At 37.1% G+C, this 19,108-nt stretch overlaps 1 protein-coding gene across 7 annotated transcripts in view; it reads right to left on the bottom strand.

Annotated features, from left to right (window-relative positions):
• Window positions 1–19,108, bottom strand: part of DEUP1 (deuterosome assembly protein 1) — a 230,290-nt gene that overhangs the window by 70,811 nt on the left and 140,371 nt on the right. For 5 of the 7 annotated variants that reach the window (XM_082340465.1, XM_082340466.1, XM_082340464.1 and 2 more), the window contains one exon: window positions 941–1,112. In XM_082340465.1, coding sequence (XP_082196591.1) covers window positions 941–1,112 — 172 coding nt within the window. Of the gene's footprint in view, window positions 1–940; window positions 1,113–11,699; window positions 14,315–19,108 lie in introns of those variants that run through there. The other 2 variants (XM_082340462.1, XM_082340463.1) reach the window with 2 other exon arrangements.

Here is a 19,108-nt window from a genome sequence, read left to right as displayed (position 1 = left end):
GGAGTTCTTAGGGATTTGGCTTACAGAATTTGCTTAAAAAGTAGGCAAGGCCCATGTTCGCACATCTGTATTGTGACAGGTACAAAAGTGAGAAAATAGTCCCTTCCATATGCCAGGTCTGATGACCTGCCTCTACTGATAACTAACTAGGCCAAACAATAACTTAGTTAACTGTGACAAAAAACTAAGTTCCATTGAGAGGCCATTAGAGGTAGAAAAACAGCCGCTGAACAAGTTGACTTGATGTTTTAGTTATTAGCATGTGATCAGTAAACATGTTTCTTATGCCTCACCCCAAAGAAAAATTCACAGACATGAAAGTCCACATCAGGTGAAGCGTATGCCTTTCCTGAACTCCTCTGCAGGCCCAAGAGCACTCAGACCTCCTTCTACCATCACCAGCTTGGCCACAAGCACCTTCACTGGGGCCCAGGGCATTCCTCCCAAGTGGGCGCCCAGGTATACACACACTCCCTTCACCAAACTGTTTTCTCTCTTGTTCTACAATCAAGGCTTTACCTTTTACTTCTTTTAGGAAAGATTTTTCTAGCAGATGAGAAAAGGCAAATGCTCCTGAACTCTGCCTCATCCAAAGGCACAGCTTTGTTGACTACTTTGTTTCTACAGTAGCAAAAGCACTGACATCTTTGCTTGCAAACAGTATTTATTTCACATACATATTGAATGTTTGTTTACTTTCCTAGACAACATTGACTAGACTCTATTTCTGTCTGCATTGGCAAATTACTACCGGTTTAAGCTCTGCTTGCCGCTTATTTGATAGAACACATTTAGCACACTGTGACAGAATTTCAAGCTATAAATGCTATTGCTGATGCCTGATAAAAAGTATGTGTAATGAAAAATATATTCTGACAGAACAAATACTATTTATAACAGTCTGAGGAATTAACAATTTATTAACACATCGATGCAGTACCTCTTGACCTTTCTGTTCTAAACAAGTTTGTGCATTTGCCAACTCTTGATCCCGAAGATCTAATCGTGTCTCCAGAGCCCGCATCTTCCTTTCCCAATCCAATTTTTTGTTGTTTACCATGATGTCAATTTGTTCCATTAATTCCTGAAGCTCAGCCTCACAAGGAGAAGCTCTGGCAATTGTAGAAAAGTAAAATACATTTTAAAAGAGTGAAATGTGAGAACAAGAAAAATTATGATCTTGCTTTGAATAGCTTGATCATTATTTTCTCAAATTGTTCAATTATTTAAATAGGAAGAATTCCAAAAACCAGAGGTTAACATTTTAAATTAAAACTAAAAGTTAATTTCAGAGCTAACAGTGTACATACTTTTCAAAGGCATTTTAAAAAGTACACTTGCTGCCATAATATAATGCAATATATTGATAAAGTCACTGCCTGCATTTCTCTTATGTACTGGTGGTAACGCATGGATCTCCCTGACCCAAAAGTTTTGACTTAGACAAGGGAGTCCTAAAATGAAAAAATATTGTGTGGATTACGTCAGAAATAAGGTCACAATAAAGAAAGTTAGTTTAAAAATAATAAATAAATAAATAAATTAATTAATTAATTAATTTTAGAGTGGGCTAATTTAAAGGAATATTCTAATTATGAAAAATGATTCCATGCTCTTACATGTAAATATACATATACCTATGCGCTTATCATAAGTTAAGGAGGTTTGACGGCAGGTCAGCTGGGGCTTCAATTGTGCCTGCCAGGGAGAGAGGAACAAGCCCAGGCTAGGTAGGATCAGATTCAAACGCACTATCTGGGCTACACTGCTGCTCCTTTGGGAGAGAAACTTGGTGTGGTCTGGCTGGTGGTGTCTCTTTGGAAGGAATCTAAGTGGGCAGGTGTGGGCAGAGTAATGTAAGATTTTAGACAATGGGGATACTATTAGTCAGAAAAGTGGTAATATTTTGGGTCTAAGAAGGTCTACTGTGTTTAAAACAAGACCCTTGGTGATAACTAGAATTACAGAGACCGAGAATTAGAGAGATTGCTAAGTGCTCCCAGGGCAGGGTTCTCCTTCACAGAACCTGAAGCATTCCCCAAGGACCTGGTATAAATCCAGTCATTCAGCCTGGATAAGCAGGTAGATGTTGAGGCCTCAGACTTCAGCTTAAAGAACACACAAATGTCCAGATTAGAAAAGCAAGTTACTTCAGTATCCATTCAATGGTGCTGATAGGGCTTCCAATATATTTGCGTAGCTGGGAGGAAGGCAGGAGAGGCAGGTGTAAAATGACTTCATTTCCTCCATTTAGTTTCATCAAATCAGAATTTTAGGGCTAATTAAAGATCATTTAGCATTTTTAAAAAACTGAAGCCCAGCGACATCAAGGTCACACATTAATTAATGGAAGAGCCAGAACTAGATCCTAGACGGCTGCTTCCCATCTTAATTAAGCTCCTTCCTGTATACCACACAGCAAAAGACATGGTGTTTTGCATACGAACTTGCTTGGAAAATGTAGTACAAATTAGCTCTGTTGCAATAGGTTTAGAAATAGGTATTTGAACTCAGAATTTCCAGAATCCCTTTCTCAAATACCCAGAGTCAACCTGAACAAGGGATGTCCCCTTGATTGGCTTATTCAACAGCAGATTCACCAGTTTTGACACCAGAGAGGTTGTAAGTACAAAATGCCATTCTTAAGTCTTCTAACATTCCTGGGCTAAGGCCCAAAGGCTCTCAGTTTTTACTTAAAACCTAAAACAAGTCTGAGGAAAGGAAGTACTAATTCCTCTATAAAAAAACTTGATTGGAGTTCTGATGTGGGGAAAAACAACAGAACGAAAAGAATGGTTTTCACACCATTTATATTTCATAACAACATGTATCACCCTTTACTGTAAATACATTTTGTCTATTTTTTTCTGCTGGTGTAAACTCTGAAAGAAAAAGGACTACATCAGTCTTGTTCATCACCATCTCCCCAAGGCTTAGCACAGTGCTCTAGCACATAGCAGATGCTCAATAAATCTCTGAAGAGTCAATGAACGAATTTTTTCCATTACTATCTCCTTGGCATATAGGAATGTACCGTGCTAATGGAATTAAAATATAGGCCTACAGTAGAGTGTGGCATAATATGAGCTACTCAATCAGTATTGTTAAATAAGTGAATAAAGTGTTTATTTTCTGGTTATGACTATGATATGCAAAAGTCAGAATATTAGACTTCAAGGTGGAAGGACTTTTACAAGTCATCTAGTCCAACTAACCATTCAGTGTTTGCATACCTTCCACAAATGTTTCTGGAGAGAATCATCTATCATACCCCACTGATCAGATTCAGCAAATCTAGGACAGAGCCCAGATTCTGCATTGGTAACAAAGGTATCAAGTACATGCCACTTGGTGCATGCCAAAGTTTGTGATCTATTTTGTAATATCACCGCCAAGAGGTCACCCAGCCTAGGTCTGAACTTTTCCTTTAGCAGGTAACCACTGTCTGAGATTGCATCGAGACAGAAGTGGGTTTTTAAAAGTTCTTTCTTATACTGAAGAACTTTTTCATCCACTGGTCCTAATTTGATCCATTGTAACCACTGAGAACAAATGCCTTTTCAACACTGTAGACTATAAAATACTTGAATACAGTTATCAATACGCTGAATACAGTTATCAGTGTACCTCCAGATTCTTCCTGAGTCTTCTCAATGTTCAATATTTGAGACTGAACATACTAACAGACAATGCCAGAATATGCAGTAATGGATTCTGACCCAAAACCTTTGCAGCAACAGTCCTAGAACGGTCAAGACTTGGTCAATGATTGACAGCTTCCCCAATTTTGCCTCCACTTCCAACTCAGGACCAGCCAGAGAAAGGCAAATATGTTCCCCAAACCAATCACATAGGAGGCCCTGCTTCTAACGATCCTGCCTCTAGCTTCCCCATGTCGACAGCCTAGGGCTGAGGCATACCTGAAGCCTCTGGTTTTTCACTGTTAAGCTTTCCCACTCTCCTGCCTGTCTTTGAGTCTGCCAAATGCAAATGATAGTTGACTCCCTTTTTATAGACATCTTTGAATAAATAGCCTTCATTTGTTCTTATTGGGTGGTCTTTGTTTATTTTCACAAGTTATCTTTATTTCCTTCAATTGCTTGTAGAGATTTTTTTTCTCTACCATTCACTACCTAGTATACTGCCAAGAAAATACTACATGCTTAATATACAGTTGTTGAACTGTGTATTAGTTGAAGAAATGAATGACTATTTTAAGATTTTCAGAACCTTCATAATCCTGGTGGCTCTCCTCTGAACAAGTTCCTTCCTGTTTGTCGATTTCCTCCTTGAAATGTATTGTTCAGAACTTTAACATGGTACCCAGGGTATGGTCTAATAAGCTCAGAGAGGGACTCTCACATCCTTTGTTTTAGGTGATACATACTTTCATTCAAGCAGATGAAGATCACCTTAGCTTTGAATTTGGGAGGGGGAAGGGTAAGCAGTGATATCATATGACTTTTAAGGTGAGTTTTTTCTTGCTAAACACGCTTTTTCGTTTTCATGCATGCTACGAGTAAAGCCACCTACTCACTATCTTGTGATTGTTTCATTTGGGGGGATGCTCCAAGGGCAGGGATTTATATTTATTTTCATTACATTTCAGTGTTACAGTTTCAGCCTCGATGTAGGTTGTCATCACTGATTCTTTAAGGAAGCAAACATTCACAGGTGACTTCTCCCCACTGTGAGAGGAACTAGGAAGACAGAGACACAAAACCAACTGCTTGTGTATAGGAAGACTTGCAAGGCAGGCAGGTACAGTAACAGATTGATGAATACATACAGTTCTTTTGGGAACAGAAAGGAGGGGCCCAAATACCCCTTGGGTATTGGACAGCGTGAACTATCACAGAAACCTTCTTGAAAGAGGTAACATCTGAGCTTATATTTTGGGATCCTGGTACTGTCAGAGAATATATTCGCTATACCTCCCAATTTTGTGTCAGCAGCAGATTTGATAAGCATTACTTGTTTTACATATACATTTTTTTTTCATACAAGTGATTGTTAAATGTCATAAAGGACAGGAGAGAGGACAGAGCCCTCTGGCCTTCCATTATCAAGCCCTTCAGGGTCACAGTGATCTGTTGATTATTTCTTTTATTATAATCAGATGTTAATCCACTTAATTAACCTTATTTTTTTTCCCACAAAAAATGTGGTGAAACGCCCTATAAAATATGCCAAAGCCCAAGTACATCTCTGTCTATATGTTCTCTGATGCACCAGCACACTTGCACTTTGAAGCAAGGCTGGTCTAGCATGCATTGGTCCGGATGCATCCATGCTGAGTCCTGGTGGCCACTGCTTCCTCTTCTGGATGCTCACAAACCACTGATAATCTTTTCCAGAGTCTTACCTAAGATTTAGTCAAACACACTTTTACATCAAATTCAACTTTTTGTCATATTTAATACTCCCTTTTGAAAGTCAATTGTCTAATCTTGTAGTATATTTTCCCTTCTTCAGTTTCTCAGAGATAATTAATAGCAGTTCAGCTGTCTCAGTATCAATATCTGTTCCTAAATCTAGTGAACTTTAAAGTAAAATACAAAAGGCTTAGTTTAGTCTCCTCCATAACTGGACAGTACATTATTTATATTTTTATTTCTTCCTTTAGTCAAATGCTGACTAACTCTATGCTGATTACTTTCCTGTACTTCCTGTCATGAATCTTCAAAACATCCCATAAAGTAGACCTTATTATTCCAAGTTTAGAAAAGTTGACTGAGGAGCTAAAAAAGAAAAAAAAAATTCTCTGAATCTTTCAGCATTGGAGACTGGTTGGATTATGCCTGATAACACCACTTAAGACATGTAAACCCCTGCCCTAACTATTGGGTTTATCCTTGGGAGCAATTCACAAGAGAAAGATCCTGAGGTCAGGACAGCAGTCTGAATGCATTAAGCCAGAAAGGAGGGGGCCCATTGAGACTTGCAGGGTAACATACCAGTCTGGGGATCCTAGAGTTAAAATATCAGGACATCATTATTTGGAGATGAAGAGAGAGCAAACTAGAAAGCTGGTGATGTAACTGGAGGCAGTAGTGGCAAGTGTGTTGGGAAAGGGCAGTGGAATGGAATGTGGAGAGAGTCATTCAGAGTAAAAGGGGCTAGGGTAAGATACATGGAATACATGTCACTCCAAAGTCCTTTAACAACGGGCGTAGGTGCTGATTCTTAAAAGGCAGATCTTCATCAGACAGATAACTATGGTGACCATATGATTTGTTATCCAACCCAGGACAATTTTAAAAGTGAAAGGGGCACTAATAATAATTATTCCAGGACAACAGGTATAAACAGCGGCTGTTCTCGGCAAACTGAAATGTAGGGTCAGTCTATCCATCACCAGTCTGGAAAACAGAAGTGGATAACAGGTCTATTCAAAAAAAAAAAAAAAGAGTGAGTTCAGTTCAGGACATGAGAGATGTCTGACAGAAATGGATCTTCACCTTGGGAGAGAGAAGAGGGGCTTTGCCTTAAAAAACAAATATAGAAGTCATCACGGAGAAAGAGCAGGGAGAGAGGAAGGGAAGCAGGGAGAAAAAATAAAGAGGACACTATTTCATGCAACATGGACAAGCCTAAGAAAATGAGTTTCCAAAAGGCTGATGAGCAATCTTATCAGGTCTTACCTTTTTCAAAATATTCTAATAAAACTCATTTTAAAAATGTATTAACATACTATCTGTCTTAGTTATATTACTATTATTTAGTTCTACTAAATGTATAGTGGCACAATATATTCAAAGCAGTGAAAGAAAAAAATTTTCAACCAAGACTACTCTAACCAGCAAAGTTATCATTCAGAAAAGATAAAAAGAGTTTTCCAGAAAAGCAAAAGCTAAAGGAGTTCATCACCACTAAATTGGCCTGACAAGAAATTTTAAAGGAACTTCTTGAAGCTGAAAAGAAAGGGCACTGATTAATAACAAGAACACATATGAAAGAATAAATCTCACTGGAAAGGTAAATATATAGTAAAGTTAGTGAGTTAATCACTTATAAAGCTAGTAAGAAGATTCAAAAACAGGTAGTCAAAATAACTATGATTACAACAATTAAGGGATATACGAGATGAAAAGATGTAAAATGTGACATCAAAAACATTAAATGCAGCAAGGGGAAGAGTAAGAATGTTGAGCTTTACAATGGTATCAAACTTAAGTTATTATCAACTTTATATCAACTGTTATAGATAGCAATTGTTACATGTAAACCTCATGGTAACCACAAAGCAAAAACCTATAGTAAATACTCAAAAGATAAAGGAATATAAGCATACCACTAAAGAAAGTCATCAAATCACAAAGGAAGAGAGCAAGAGAAGAAGAAAGGAACATAGAGGAAGTATAAAAACAGCTAGAAAACAATTAACAAAATGGCACTAAGTGCACAGCTATCAATAATTACTTTAGGGACTTTCCTGGGGGTCCAGTGGGTAAGACTCCACACTCCCAACAGGGGCCTGGATTCCATCCCTGGCCAGGGAACTAGATCCCGCATGCATGCCACAACTAAGAGTTCACATGCTGCAACTAAGAGTCTGCATGCCACAGCTAAGAAGTCCACATGCCGCAACTAAGAAGCCCTCATGCCACAACTAAGAGTCTGCATGCCACAGCTAAGAAGTCCACATGCCACAACTGAGACCCGGCACAGGCAAAATGAATAAACAATAAATAAAAATAATTTTTAAAATTAAAAAAAAAAAATTACTTTAAATGTAAATGGACTAAATTCTCCAATCAAAAGACACAGAGTGGCTGAATAGATAAGAAAATAAGACCCATCTATATGCTGCCTACAGGAGACTCATTTAGGATGTAAGGACACACATAGACTGAAAGTGAAGGGATGGAAAAAGATATCTCATACAAATGGAAACTGAAAAAAAAGTTGGAGTAGCTATACTTTTATCAGACAAAATAGACTTTAAAACAAAGACTGTAACAGAGACAAAAAAGGGCATTGTATAATGATAAAGAAGTCAATCCAACAAGAAGATATAACATTTGTAAATATTTACACATCCAACGTAGGAGCACCTAAATATATAAAGCAAATATTAACAGACCTAAAGGGAGAAATAGACAGCAATACACTAATAGTAGGACACTATAATACTCCACTTACATTAATGGATAGATCATCCAGACAGATAATCAATTAAAAAAATCAGCCTTAAACAACACATTAGACCAGATGGAATTAATAGATATTTATAAAATACTCTATCCAAAAGTAACAAAAACACAGTCTTCTCAAGTGCACATGGAATATTTTCCAAGCTGGATCATATGTTAGGTCACAAAACAAGTCTTACTAAATTTAAAAGGACTGAAGTCATATCAAGCAACTTTTCTGACCACAATGTTATGAAACTAGAAATTTATTACACAAGAAAACTGGAAAATTCACAAATGTGTGGATATTAAACAACATGCTACTGAATAACCAAAGGTTCAAAGAAGAAATAAAAAGAGAAAGTAAAAAATACCTTGAGACAAATGAAAATGGGTATGTAACATACAAAATTTATGGAATGCAGCCAAAGTAGTCCTAAGAGGGAAGTTTTAGCTATAAATACCTACCTCAAGAAAAAAAAAGTCTCAAATAAACAATCTAACTTTACACCTCAAGGAACTAGAAAAAGAAGAACAAACAAAACCCAAAGTTAGTAGACAGAAGGAAATAAAAAGATTAGAGCAGAAGTAAGTGAAATAGAGATTAAAAAGACAATAAAAAAAGATCAGTGAAACTAAGCTGGTTCTTTGAAAAAGATAAATAAAATTGACAAACCTCTAGCTAGACTCACCAAGAAAAAAAGAGAAGACTCAAAATCAGAAATGAAAGAGGAGATATTACAACTGATACCACAGAAATAAACAGATCGTAAGAGAGACTACTATGAAAAATTATACACTAACAAATTGGACAACCTGGAAGAAATGGATAAATTCCTAGAAATATACAATCTACCAAGACTCATATGAATCATAATGAAATAAAAAATCTAAACAGACTGACTGCTAGTAAAGAGATTGAATCAGTAATCAAAAACCTCTCAACAAACAGAAGTCCAGGACCAGATGGCTTCACTGGTGAATTTTACCAAACATTCAAAGAATTAATACCAATCCTTCTCAAACTCTTCCAAAAAAAAGGAGGAGGGAACTCTTCCAAACTCATTTTATGAGGCCACCATTACCCTGATACTGAAACCAGACGAGAATGCCACAAGAAAAGAAAATTACCTGGTGAACACAAATGTGAAATCCTCAACAAAATATTAGCAAACCAAATTCAACAGGCACACACTACGATCAAGTGGGATTTATTCTAGGGATGCAAGGATGGTTCAACAACCACAAATCAGTCACTGTGATATGTCACATAGACAAAGGATAAAAATCATATGATCATCTCAATAGATGCAGAAAAAGCATTTGACAAAATTCAACATCCATTATGACAAAACCCCTCAATAAAGTGGGTACAGAGGGGACATACAAAAGTACTTCAACATAATAAAGGCCATATGTGACAAGCCTACATCATACTCAATGGTGAAAAGCTGAAAGTTTTTCCTCTAAGATCAGGAACAAGACAAGGATACCTACTCTTACCACTTTTATTAAATATAGTATTGGAAGTCCTAGCCAGAGTAATTAGGCAAGAAAAAGAAATAAAAGGCATCCAAATTGGAAAGGAAGAAGTAAAACTGTCACTATATTAAGATGACACTATATATATATAGCATAAAGACTCCATCAAAAAACTTAAAAACTAATAAACAAATTCAGTAAAGTTGCAGGATACAACATCAATATACAAAAATCTTTTGTATTTAAATAAACTAATAATGAACTATCAGAAAGAGAAATTAAGCAAACAATCCCATTTACAATTGCATCAAAAAAGAATAAAATACCTAGCAATAAATTTAACCAAGGAGGTGAAAGACCTGTATATTGAAAACTACAAGACATTAAAGAAATTGAAAACAACACAAATAAATGGACAGATATTCGATGCTCATGGATTGGAAGAATTAATATTGTTAAAATGTACATACCACCCAAATCAATCTACAGATTCAATGCAATCCCTATCAAACTCCCTATCCCAATGGAATTTTTCACAGAAATAGAATAATCCTAAAATTTGTATGAAACCATAAAAGACCCCAAATAGCCAAAGCAATCTTGACAAAGAAGAACAAAGATGAAAGCATCACAGTCTCTAATTTCAAACTACATTACAAGCTATAGTAATTTAAACAGTATGATATTCACAGAAAAGCAGACACACAGATCAAAGGAACAAAATAAAGAGCCCAGAAATAAACCCAAGCATATATAGTTAAATAATTGATGACAAAGAAGCCAAGAATACACAATGGGGAAAGGACAGTCTTTCCTATAAACGGTTTTGGGAAAATTGGACAGCCACATGCAGAAGATTGAAACTGGACTAATACTTTTACACCATACACAAATATTAACTCAAAATGGATTAAAGACTTGAGTGTAACACCCAAAATCATAAAATTCCTAGAAGAAAACAGGCGGTAAAGCTCTTTGACATTATGCCTTGACGATGATTTTTTGATTCTCACACCAAAAGTACAAGGAACAAAAGCAAAAATAAACAAGTGGGACTACATCAAACTAAAGAGTTTCTGCATAGCAAAGGAATCATTGACAAAATGAAAATGGAGAAAATATTTGCAAATATCCAAAATATATAAACAACTAATACAACTCAATACAAAAAAATATGATTAAAAAATGAGATCTGAATAAATGTTTTTCCAAAAAAGACATACACATGTCCAAAAGACACATGAAAACTGCTCTTTATCATTAATCTACATCACTAATCATTAAACATAATGCAAAAAAACCCACAATGAGATATCACCTCACACCTGTCAGAATGGCTATTATGAAAATGACTAGAAATAAAAAGTGTTGGCAAGGATGTGGAGAAGAGAGAACACTTGTACACTGTTGGTGGGACTGTAAATTGGTACAGTTTTTATGGAAAACAGTATGAATGTTCCTCAAAAAATTAAAAATAGAACTACCATATGATCTAGCAATTACACCTTTGGGCATTTATCTGAAGAAAATGAAAACACTAACTTGAAAAGATATATGCATCCCCATGTTCATTACAGCATTATTTAACAATAGCCAAGTTATGGAAACAAAGTAAATGTCCATTGATGGATAAATGGATGAAGATGTGGTACATGTATGTATATGTGTGTGTGTACAGACATACACACATAAAATGGAATATTATTCAGCCACATAAAGGAGTGATATCTTGCCATTTGCAACAACATGGATGAACCCCGAGGGTATTATGCTAAGTGAAATAAGTCAGACACTGAAAGAAAAATACCATATGTACTCTCTTATATGTGGAGTCTAAGATATATATATATAAACCAAACTCATAGATACCGGTAACAGATTGGTGGTGGCCAGAGGCAAGAGATGGAGGTAGGAAAAATGGATAAACTGGTTTTTTTCAGTTTCAAAAATAATAATAAATAAATAGAATTTAACATTTCTGTGGTGGCTCACAAATCCTATTTGCACATCACATTCTGTACTACACCTGAAATATAATTAGAACCAAATGAGAGAGACTCCAGCAGAACTCCTAGAACTCACTTCTGTAGACATGTCTGTGGTGTCAGCCTGCTCTTCAGTCAATTGTCTCTCCTAAAACAGTAAATGAAAGATTTATCACTTTATGATTTTTAGGTCATAGTTTCATGGTTGCCCTTGTTCAAAATTAATTATTGAATTATAGTTAAAAGTAGCTTTTTCTCAAGCACTTTTTTTTTGTTGTCCAAAAAATGTTATTTACTGTCACCGTGAGTGTTTGCTGACGTACTAGCATTGCAATGCCTATTTTTACTGCATATTTGAGATGGTGGCTCATATTCAGTCCATTCTCTGCTCTCATTTGTGATAAGCTTAATGTTAGGATGTGGAGGAGGTGTATATCCCACTATTCCAATAAAGCACGCTTAACTGTACTTATAAAGGCCTTATTCTAAAGCCTTCATTATAATCATCAAAAAAAGATGTTTATAGAAAGAAAATGCAATGTCATAGCTTTCAAGTCTCTATCAGTGTTTTATAAGAATTCTAGGTACATACAAATCTAAAATCTCATTTTTTTTATGTTCTAAAGGGAATGGAAATTCTGTTTAAAAATCTACATTACAGATCAACTTTTTCTTGAAACTTTTCTATGATAATTATTCACATTCTGAGTAACACCTTGGTTCACAGATCAAATGAGGTAAGGAGACAGTGAAATGTTAGCAAGCACTAACTCTCTTTCTTCAGGGTGATTTCTACAATCATCTAAAAGCATAAATAATTATCTGAAAAATTATTCCATATTAATACATACAAACATAGGATACAATTAATAGTAAATAAATATTTACACATGCATTAGCTTAGATTTTTTTGTTTGTTTTTTTTATATTTCTTTTTTTAAGCCTATGGGAGAGGTTGAAACTAAAGCAAATCTGGACATATTATAAAGCCACTGAAAAAGTATGAACCCAAAATCAAATTTGTATCTGACATATATTGCTATCCCATTTTCAACATCTAAAATTACCCTTTGTACTTTTTTTGACTATTTAAACATTTAAATATTTAATGATTGACTTCCACTAATAACCATAAGCATGGATTCTATAAGCCAATCTCTTAAAACAATTAAAATTCCCTCCTGCCAAAAGGTCTATCTGATGAGAGACTGCAGTGTTAGTACATGTGAGGACAGTCACTTTACCCTTTTTCTGTTTAAAACTACAGCCGTCTATTTCACTGGATCCTAACAGTGAAGAATTAGGCAAACACTGATAAAATCTGTTTTTCCACGGCTAGAAAACTAAGAAATATACTGTTCCCTAAATGTTAGAAATTTCTAATGAAACTTCTAATGCCAGCTTGTTCTGATAACTTCCAAATCTGTATCTGCAGCCTGAGCTGCTGAGCTCCAGACTTCTCTATCCAACTACCTATTCAACATTGACATTCCCATAGGCGTCTATAGGCATCTCAGTCTTCACAAGTTCAAAGCAGAGTGCTAGACTCCCTGTGCCACAAACCTGCTCCCACTCCAGTCACTCCATTTCTTTAATTGGCACCACAGTTACAGTTACTCAAGATAAAAAAACTCTTCATGATTCTAGATTTGTGTTTTCCTCAAACCCCAGAACCATAGTCCTATTGGCACTGCCTCCAGTATACTGAATTCTGACTACTTCTCACCATATCCAGTGATAAAACCCTAGTCTGAGTCATCCTTATCTCTTGTCTGCTTCCATCCTTATCTCCTATGTGGCTAGTTGCCTACTCAACATCCAGCTTTCCTTTCTTCCATACCAACAGAGCTCTGATGTTATTCAGTGTGGAAATGTGTCCAGCGAAAAAAACAACTACATTTTCCAGTCTCCCCTGGAGCTAGGCATGGCCATGTAAGAAAATCTGGCCTATGAAATGTAAGCGGAAGTTGCCGTGAAGCTGTTGAAAAGAAGGCCACAGCAGTTGCTGTTGGTGTCCCACACATCTCTCACACTTACCACTTCAGGGCACTCAGCCTGATTTCCAGTGGACAGAACCTGCATTTCCTTGCCTGAGTGTCTTCTCTTGCTACTGGAGTCCTCTTTGCCTCCTGTGTGATAGGCCAGCAGCGATGGGGAATTGAAGCCCTTCCAGGAGCAACCTTCAACCAATAACTGTCGGTTACTGGTGTATAAACATTCATTTGCTCCTTGGATGGAAGAACTCTGAGGAGTGTGATTTACACTGGGTTCCAGAGTTTCCCCATCAGGATTTTGCTCCAGTCACCCTCAGTGGTACTCGGTTTGATAACCTGCCTTTCCTTGTTTTACTTCCCCAGCCCTACAGGTGATAGGCTGAAAAATGGCCACCAAAGATATAAGGTCTGAATCCCTGGAACCTGTAAATGTTATTTGGAAGAAAGTTGTTTGTATAAATTAAGTGTCTTGAGATGGGGAGATTATCCTACATTATCTGGGTGGGCCCTAGGAAAGAGGCAGAGGGAAATTTGACACACACAAGAAAAGGGGCTATGAAGATGAATCAGAGACAGATGAGAAGATGCTGGACTTAAGGATCAGAGTGCTGTAGCCACAAGCCAAGGAATGCTGGCAGTCACCAGAAGCCTGAAGAAGCCAAGGAACAGATTCTCTCTTAGAGCATCTGGAGGGAATGCAGCCCTGCTGACACCTTGATTTTGGCCCAGTGACACTGATTTTGGACTTCTGGACCACAGAACTGTGAGTAAATGCATTTTAGTTATTTTAAGCCACTGAGTTTGTTATACAGCAGTCACAGGAAACTAATACACCATACTTTCATCTCCCAAATAAACTACTTGTATCCAAATCCTTGTTTCAGGGCTTTGGCTTCTGTAGGAACCCCAAATAAAATGCTGGCATGCTCTCTTTTGTTTTTACCCATTGCCCTTCCTCTGCTCCCTTCCTGGAAGGCAGATGTGATGCTGGAGGTGGTTCCGCCATCTTGCAATCATTAGTTGGGGCCAAACAATAAAGCCACACACTGAGGGTGATAAAGCAGAAAGATACATCTAGATTTGGATATACAGCTAATTATTTGATCTTTACTTGGATGGGTAACAGGCATCTCAAACCAAGCTTGCATTTTCTCCAGTCTTCTTTATTTTAATAAATGACAATCTTATCTTTCCAATTGGTGGGACAAAAGCCCACCATCCCATCTCCTTCCTGCACACTCCACATTCAATCTATGATTTCTAAATATTATCAGCTTTTCTGTCACAACATCCCCATTTGTCACTATTTCTACCAACCTGATCCAAACCACTGCCATCTCCCACTGAATTACAGTTCGGCTTGTCTGTCTTTTCTACGCTTGCTTTGCTATGGTCTAGTCTTCACATAGCAACCAGAATGAGCCTTTCAAAACATTAGGTCAGAAAATGTCACTGCTTTGCTCAAAGCCTTCCAGTGACTTCCCATTTTACACAGTGAAACCTAAAGTCTTTACCAAGGTCTGCAAGGCCCTACAGGACTTGGTTCTATTTGCCTCTCTGAGGTCACCACCTACCACCTTCCTCCCGGCTTGCTCCTCTCTAAACACACTGGCCTTTTTTTTTTCCTTGAAAATACTAAGCATGTTCCTGCCTCAGAACCTTTGCTTTTGCTGTCTCCTCTGCCTGGAATGCCATTCCCCAGGCCATATTGAATACATATATATATAATTCATATATATATATGAATTATATATTTTCATATATAATTCATATATATATTTCATATATATATATTCATATATATGGATACATATGAAGAGAACCCTCACTTTCTGTAGGTCTTTCTTCAGATGTCACCTTATCAGATTTACTTTGTAACTCTCTACTACCATAACCTACTTAATTTTTCTTCAAAGCAGTCACTACCATCCCCCTGACAGAATATACCCTCATTTATCTGTTAAAATCTGCCCCCCCACTGCACCATAAGCTCCATGAATCCCTGATGGTACGGTAGAGCCAGTGTCAGCTCTGAACTGCCAACCTCCAGAAAAATAAAAACCCTAATCTGTTTGGGTATTGTGTTATGAGACTCTGGATCCTTTTTAAAATTTGTGTTCAACAGGCCTTTTCTGAGAATGCACCATCAGAGAGATGGGGTGCTGTCTCACTCCTGCCAGGCCATGGTGGAATCCACGTTCTTGACTAAGCATCTGTTGCTACTTGGGAGAAGGGACTCTTCATTACTGCTGGGTGGCGGGGTGAGGGGTTCAGGCTCCCCACTAGTCCTTTGCCAATACCACCACGGCTGAGAGGGGCAGGGGTGTCCTCATGGCCCCCATGGACACTGTGGGAAGTGGGTGGCCTCGTTATCATTCACTGCTCAAAGTGTCTGTTTTTCTTTGCCATTGTAAGTATGTATGTTTCTCCCTGAGATTGTCTGTGATCTGAGGCAAGATTTGGGTATTCCGGGGTCCCTGGGCCATAGTACCAAACGTGCCTCATATCCCACTTCAGTTTCTTATATGAATGGGTACAGACTTCATCCGTACTCTGACCAGCTGTCCTTTATGAGTCAGCTGTTTTGCTGATCCACACATTTTTTCCTATTCTTGAACTTTTTAAAAATATTTTCATAACTTGAAAATAAGATTAGCACAAGATATTTGCATTTCTGCTTTTCTCTTTTTTAGAGAAAATTTGGAAGCCATTTCACCGCATGATTCTATACTGCACCTGGCTCTGTTATGCTCTTTTTGTACATAGCTTTTACATGAACTGCGGTGCAGTGAGACTGCTTTTTCCCCCCAAGGGGAGAGAACTAACGAGTTCCTCCTGTTTCTATCATTTTCATGTTTTAGCACCTCTCTGTTTCACCAATGCTCTGACAAGAGGCTAGCAACTGCTCCAAGTGGTTCCAAGGTGCCAGACCACTGAGCACCTGGAATGTCAGGTCAGGGTGAGTGTGCCTGGGTCCTGATGTACATGCCTAGGTTTACACATATCATGGCTTATTTCTTTTTCATTTTTAAAAAAATGTAACTTGTAACTAATAGAACCAACCTTTTGTAAACATTGTCCTGTAAAAATTATGTGCAAATTTATCCTACACAGAGGTAATTTTTAATCTTTGCCTTAACTTAATAGCAGCTTAACAAGTCTTTCAAAGGAATCTTTCTCTACCCTTCTTTCTTCCCTCACGCCCTCCTCCCCTCTATCCCACTCCCTCCCCTTTCTTCCTAAGTGTCTTTCCCTCCTTTCAAAGTCACTCAGTGAATTCCTACAATCACTTAGCATTGTGCTAACACTTCAGGGTCTAACTTCAAAGTCTGAGATATCAGAATTTTACCCTAGGTCCACTTCACTTTGCTTCTTCAGAGAAACAAGAAACTAGAATTTGTTAAATTTGATTACTCTGGAGAGGAATATGTGTATTTTGTGGGGGATAAATTATAATGGAGAGTAATGGGGTAGAGTCTGGGCCACTCAGATACCACGAGAATCAATCAAACTAAAAAGAATGTTCAATGTGCAAAAATAATATATGACAATTTACTAAACTACAAATATATATTGACTTAGAATTTTTTACAAACTATAATTAAAACTGTATTTAACTCATAAGAAACAGGTAAGTAAAGTTGTGATTATGAATATGTCTCAGAGGGAAAGGACACTCTAAAGGTTAAGAAAGTTGTATATTTGGGGTCTTTTGTGTTTCCATACAAATTGTGAAATTTTTTGTTCTAGTTCTGTGAAAAATGCCAGTGGTACTTTGATAGGGATTGCATTGAATCTGTAGATTGCTTTGGGTAGTAGAGTCATTTTCACAATATTGATTCTTCCAATACAAGAACATGGTATATCTCTTCATCTATTTGTATCATCTTTAATTTCTTTCCTCTGTGTCTTATAATTTTCTGCATACAGGTCTTTTGTCTCCTTAGGTAGGTTTATTCCTAGGTATTTTATTCTTTTTGTTGCAATGGTAAATGGGAGTGTTTCCTTAATTTCTCTTTCAGATTTTTCTGAAAAATCTATACATATACATTAGTGTATAGGAATGCAAGAGATTTCTGTGCATTAATTTTGTATCCTGCTACTTTACCAAATTCATTGATTAGCTCTAGTAGTTTTCTGGTAGCATCTTTAGGATTCTCTATGTATAGTATCATGTCATCTGCAAACAGTGACAGCTTTACTTCTTCTTTTCCAATTTCGATTCCTTTTATTTCTTCTTCTTCTCTGATTGCTGGGGCTAAAACTTCCAAAACTATGTTGAATAATAGTGGTGAGAGTGGGCAACGTTGTCTTGTTCCTGATCTTAGTGGAAATGGTTTCAATTTTTCATCACTGAGGACGATGTTGGCTGTGGGTTTGTCATATATGGCCTTTATTATGTTGAGGTAAGTTCCCTCTATGCCTACTTTCTGGAGGGTTTTTATCATAAATGCATGTTGAATTTTGTCAAAAGCTTTTTCTGCATCTATTGAGATCATCATATGGTTTTTCTCCTTCAATTTATTAATATGGTGTATCACATTGATTGATTTGCATATATTGAAGAATCCTTGCATTCCTGGGATAAATCCCACTTGATCATGGTGTATGATCCTTTTAATATGCTGTTGGATTCTGGAGGAATCAGGCTCCCGGACTTCAGGCTATACTACAAAGCTACAGTAATCAAGGCAGTATGGTACTGGCACAAAAACAGAAATAGAGATCAATGGAACAGTATAGAAAACCCAGAGATAAACGCACACACATATGGTCACCTTATCTTTGATAAAGGAGGCAAGAATATACAATGGAGAAAAGACAGCCTCCTCAATAAGTGGTGCTGGGAAAACTGGACAGCTACATGTAAAAGAATGAAATTAGAACACTCCCTAACACCATACACAAAAATAAACTCAAAATGGATTAAAGACCTAAATGTAAGGCCAGACACCATCAAACTCTTAGAGGAAAACATAGGCAGAACACTCTATGACATAAATCACAGCAAGATCCTTTTTGACCTGCCTCCTAGAGAAATGGAAATAAAAACAAAAATAAACAAATGGGACCTAAGGAATCTTAAGAGCTTTTGCACAGCAACAAAATCATAAACAAGACGAAAAGACAACCCTCAGAATGGGAGAAAATATTTGCAAATGAAGCAACTGACAAAGGATTAATCTCCAAAATTTACAAGCAGCTCATGCAGCTCAATATCAAAAAAACAAACAACCCAATCCAAAGATGGGCAGAAGACCTAAATAGACATTTCTCCAAAGAGGATATACAGATTGCCAACAAATACATGAAAGAATGCTCAACATCATTAATCATTAGAGAAATGCAAATCAAAACTACAATGCGATATCATCTCACACCAGTCAGAATGGCCATCATCAAAAATCCACAAACAATAAATGCTGGAGAGGGTGTGGAGAAAAGGGAACCCTCATACACTGTTGGTGGGAATGTAAACTTATACAGCCTCTATGGAGAACAGTATGGAGGT

This window comes from Balaenoptera borealis (genome assembly GCF_965194805.1).
Source record: "Balaenoptera borealis genome assembly, chromosome: 11".
Taxonomy (NCBI): domain Eukaryota; kingdom Metazoa; phylum Chordata; class Mammalia; order Artiodactyla; family Balaenopteridae; genus Balaenoptera; species Balaenoptera borealis.
The sequence above is the reverse complement of the archived record's forward strand: the minus strand, read 5'-3'. Positions and strand labels throughout refer to the sequence as shown.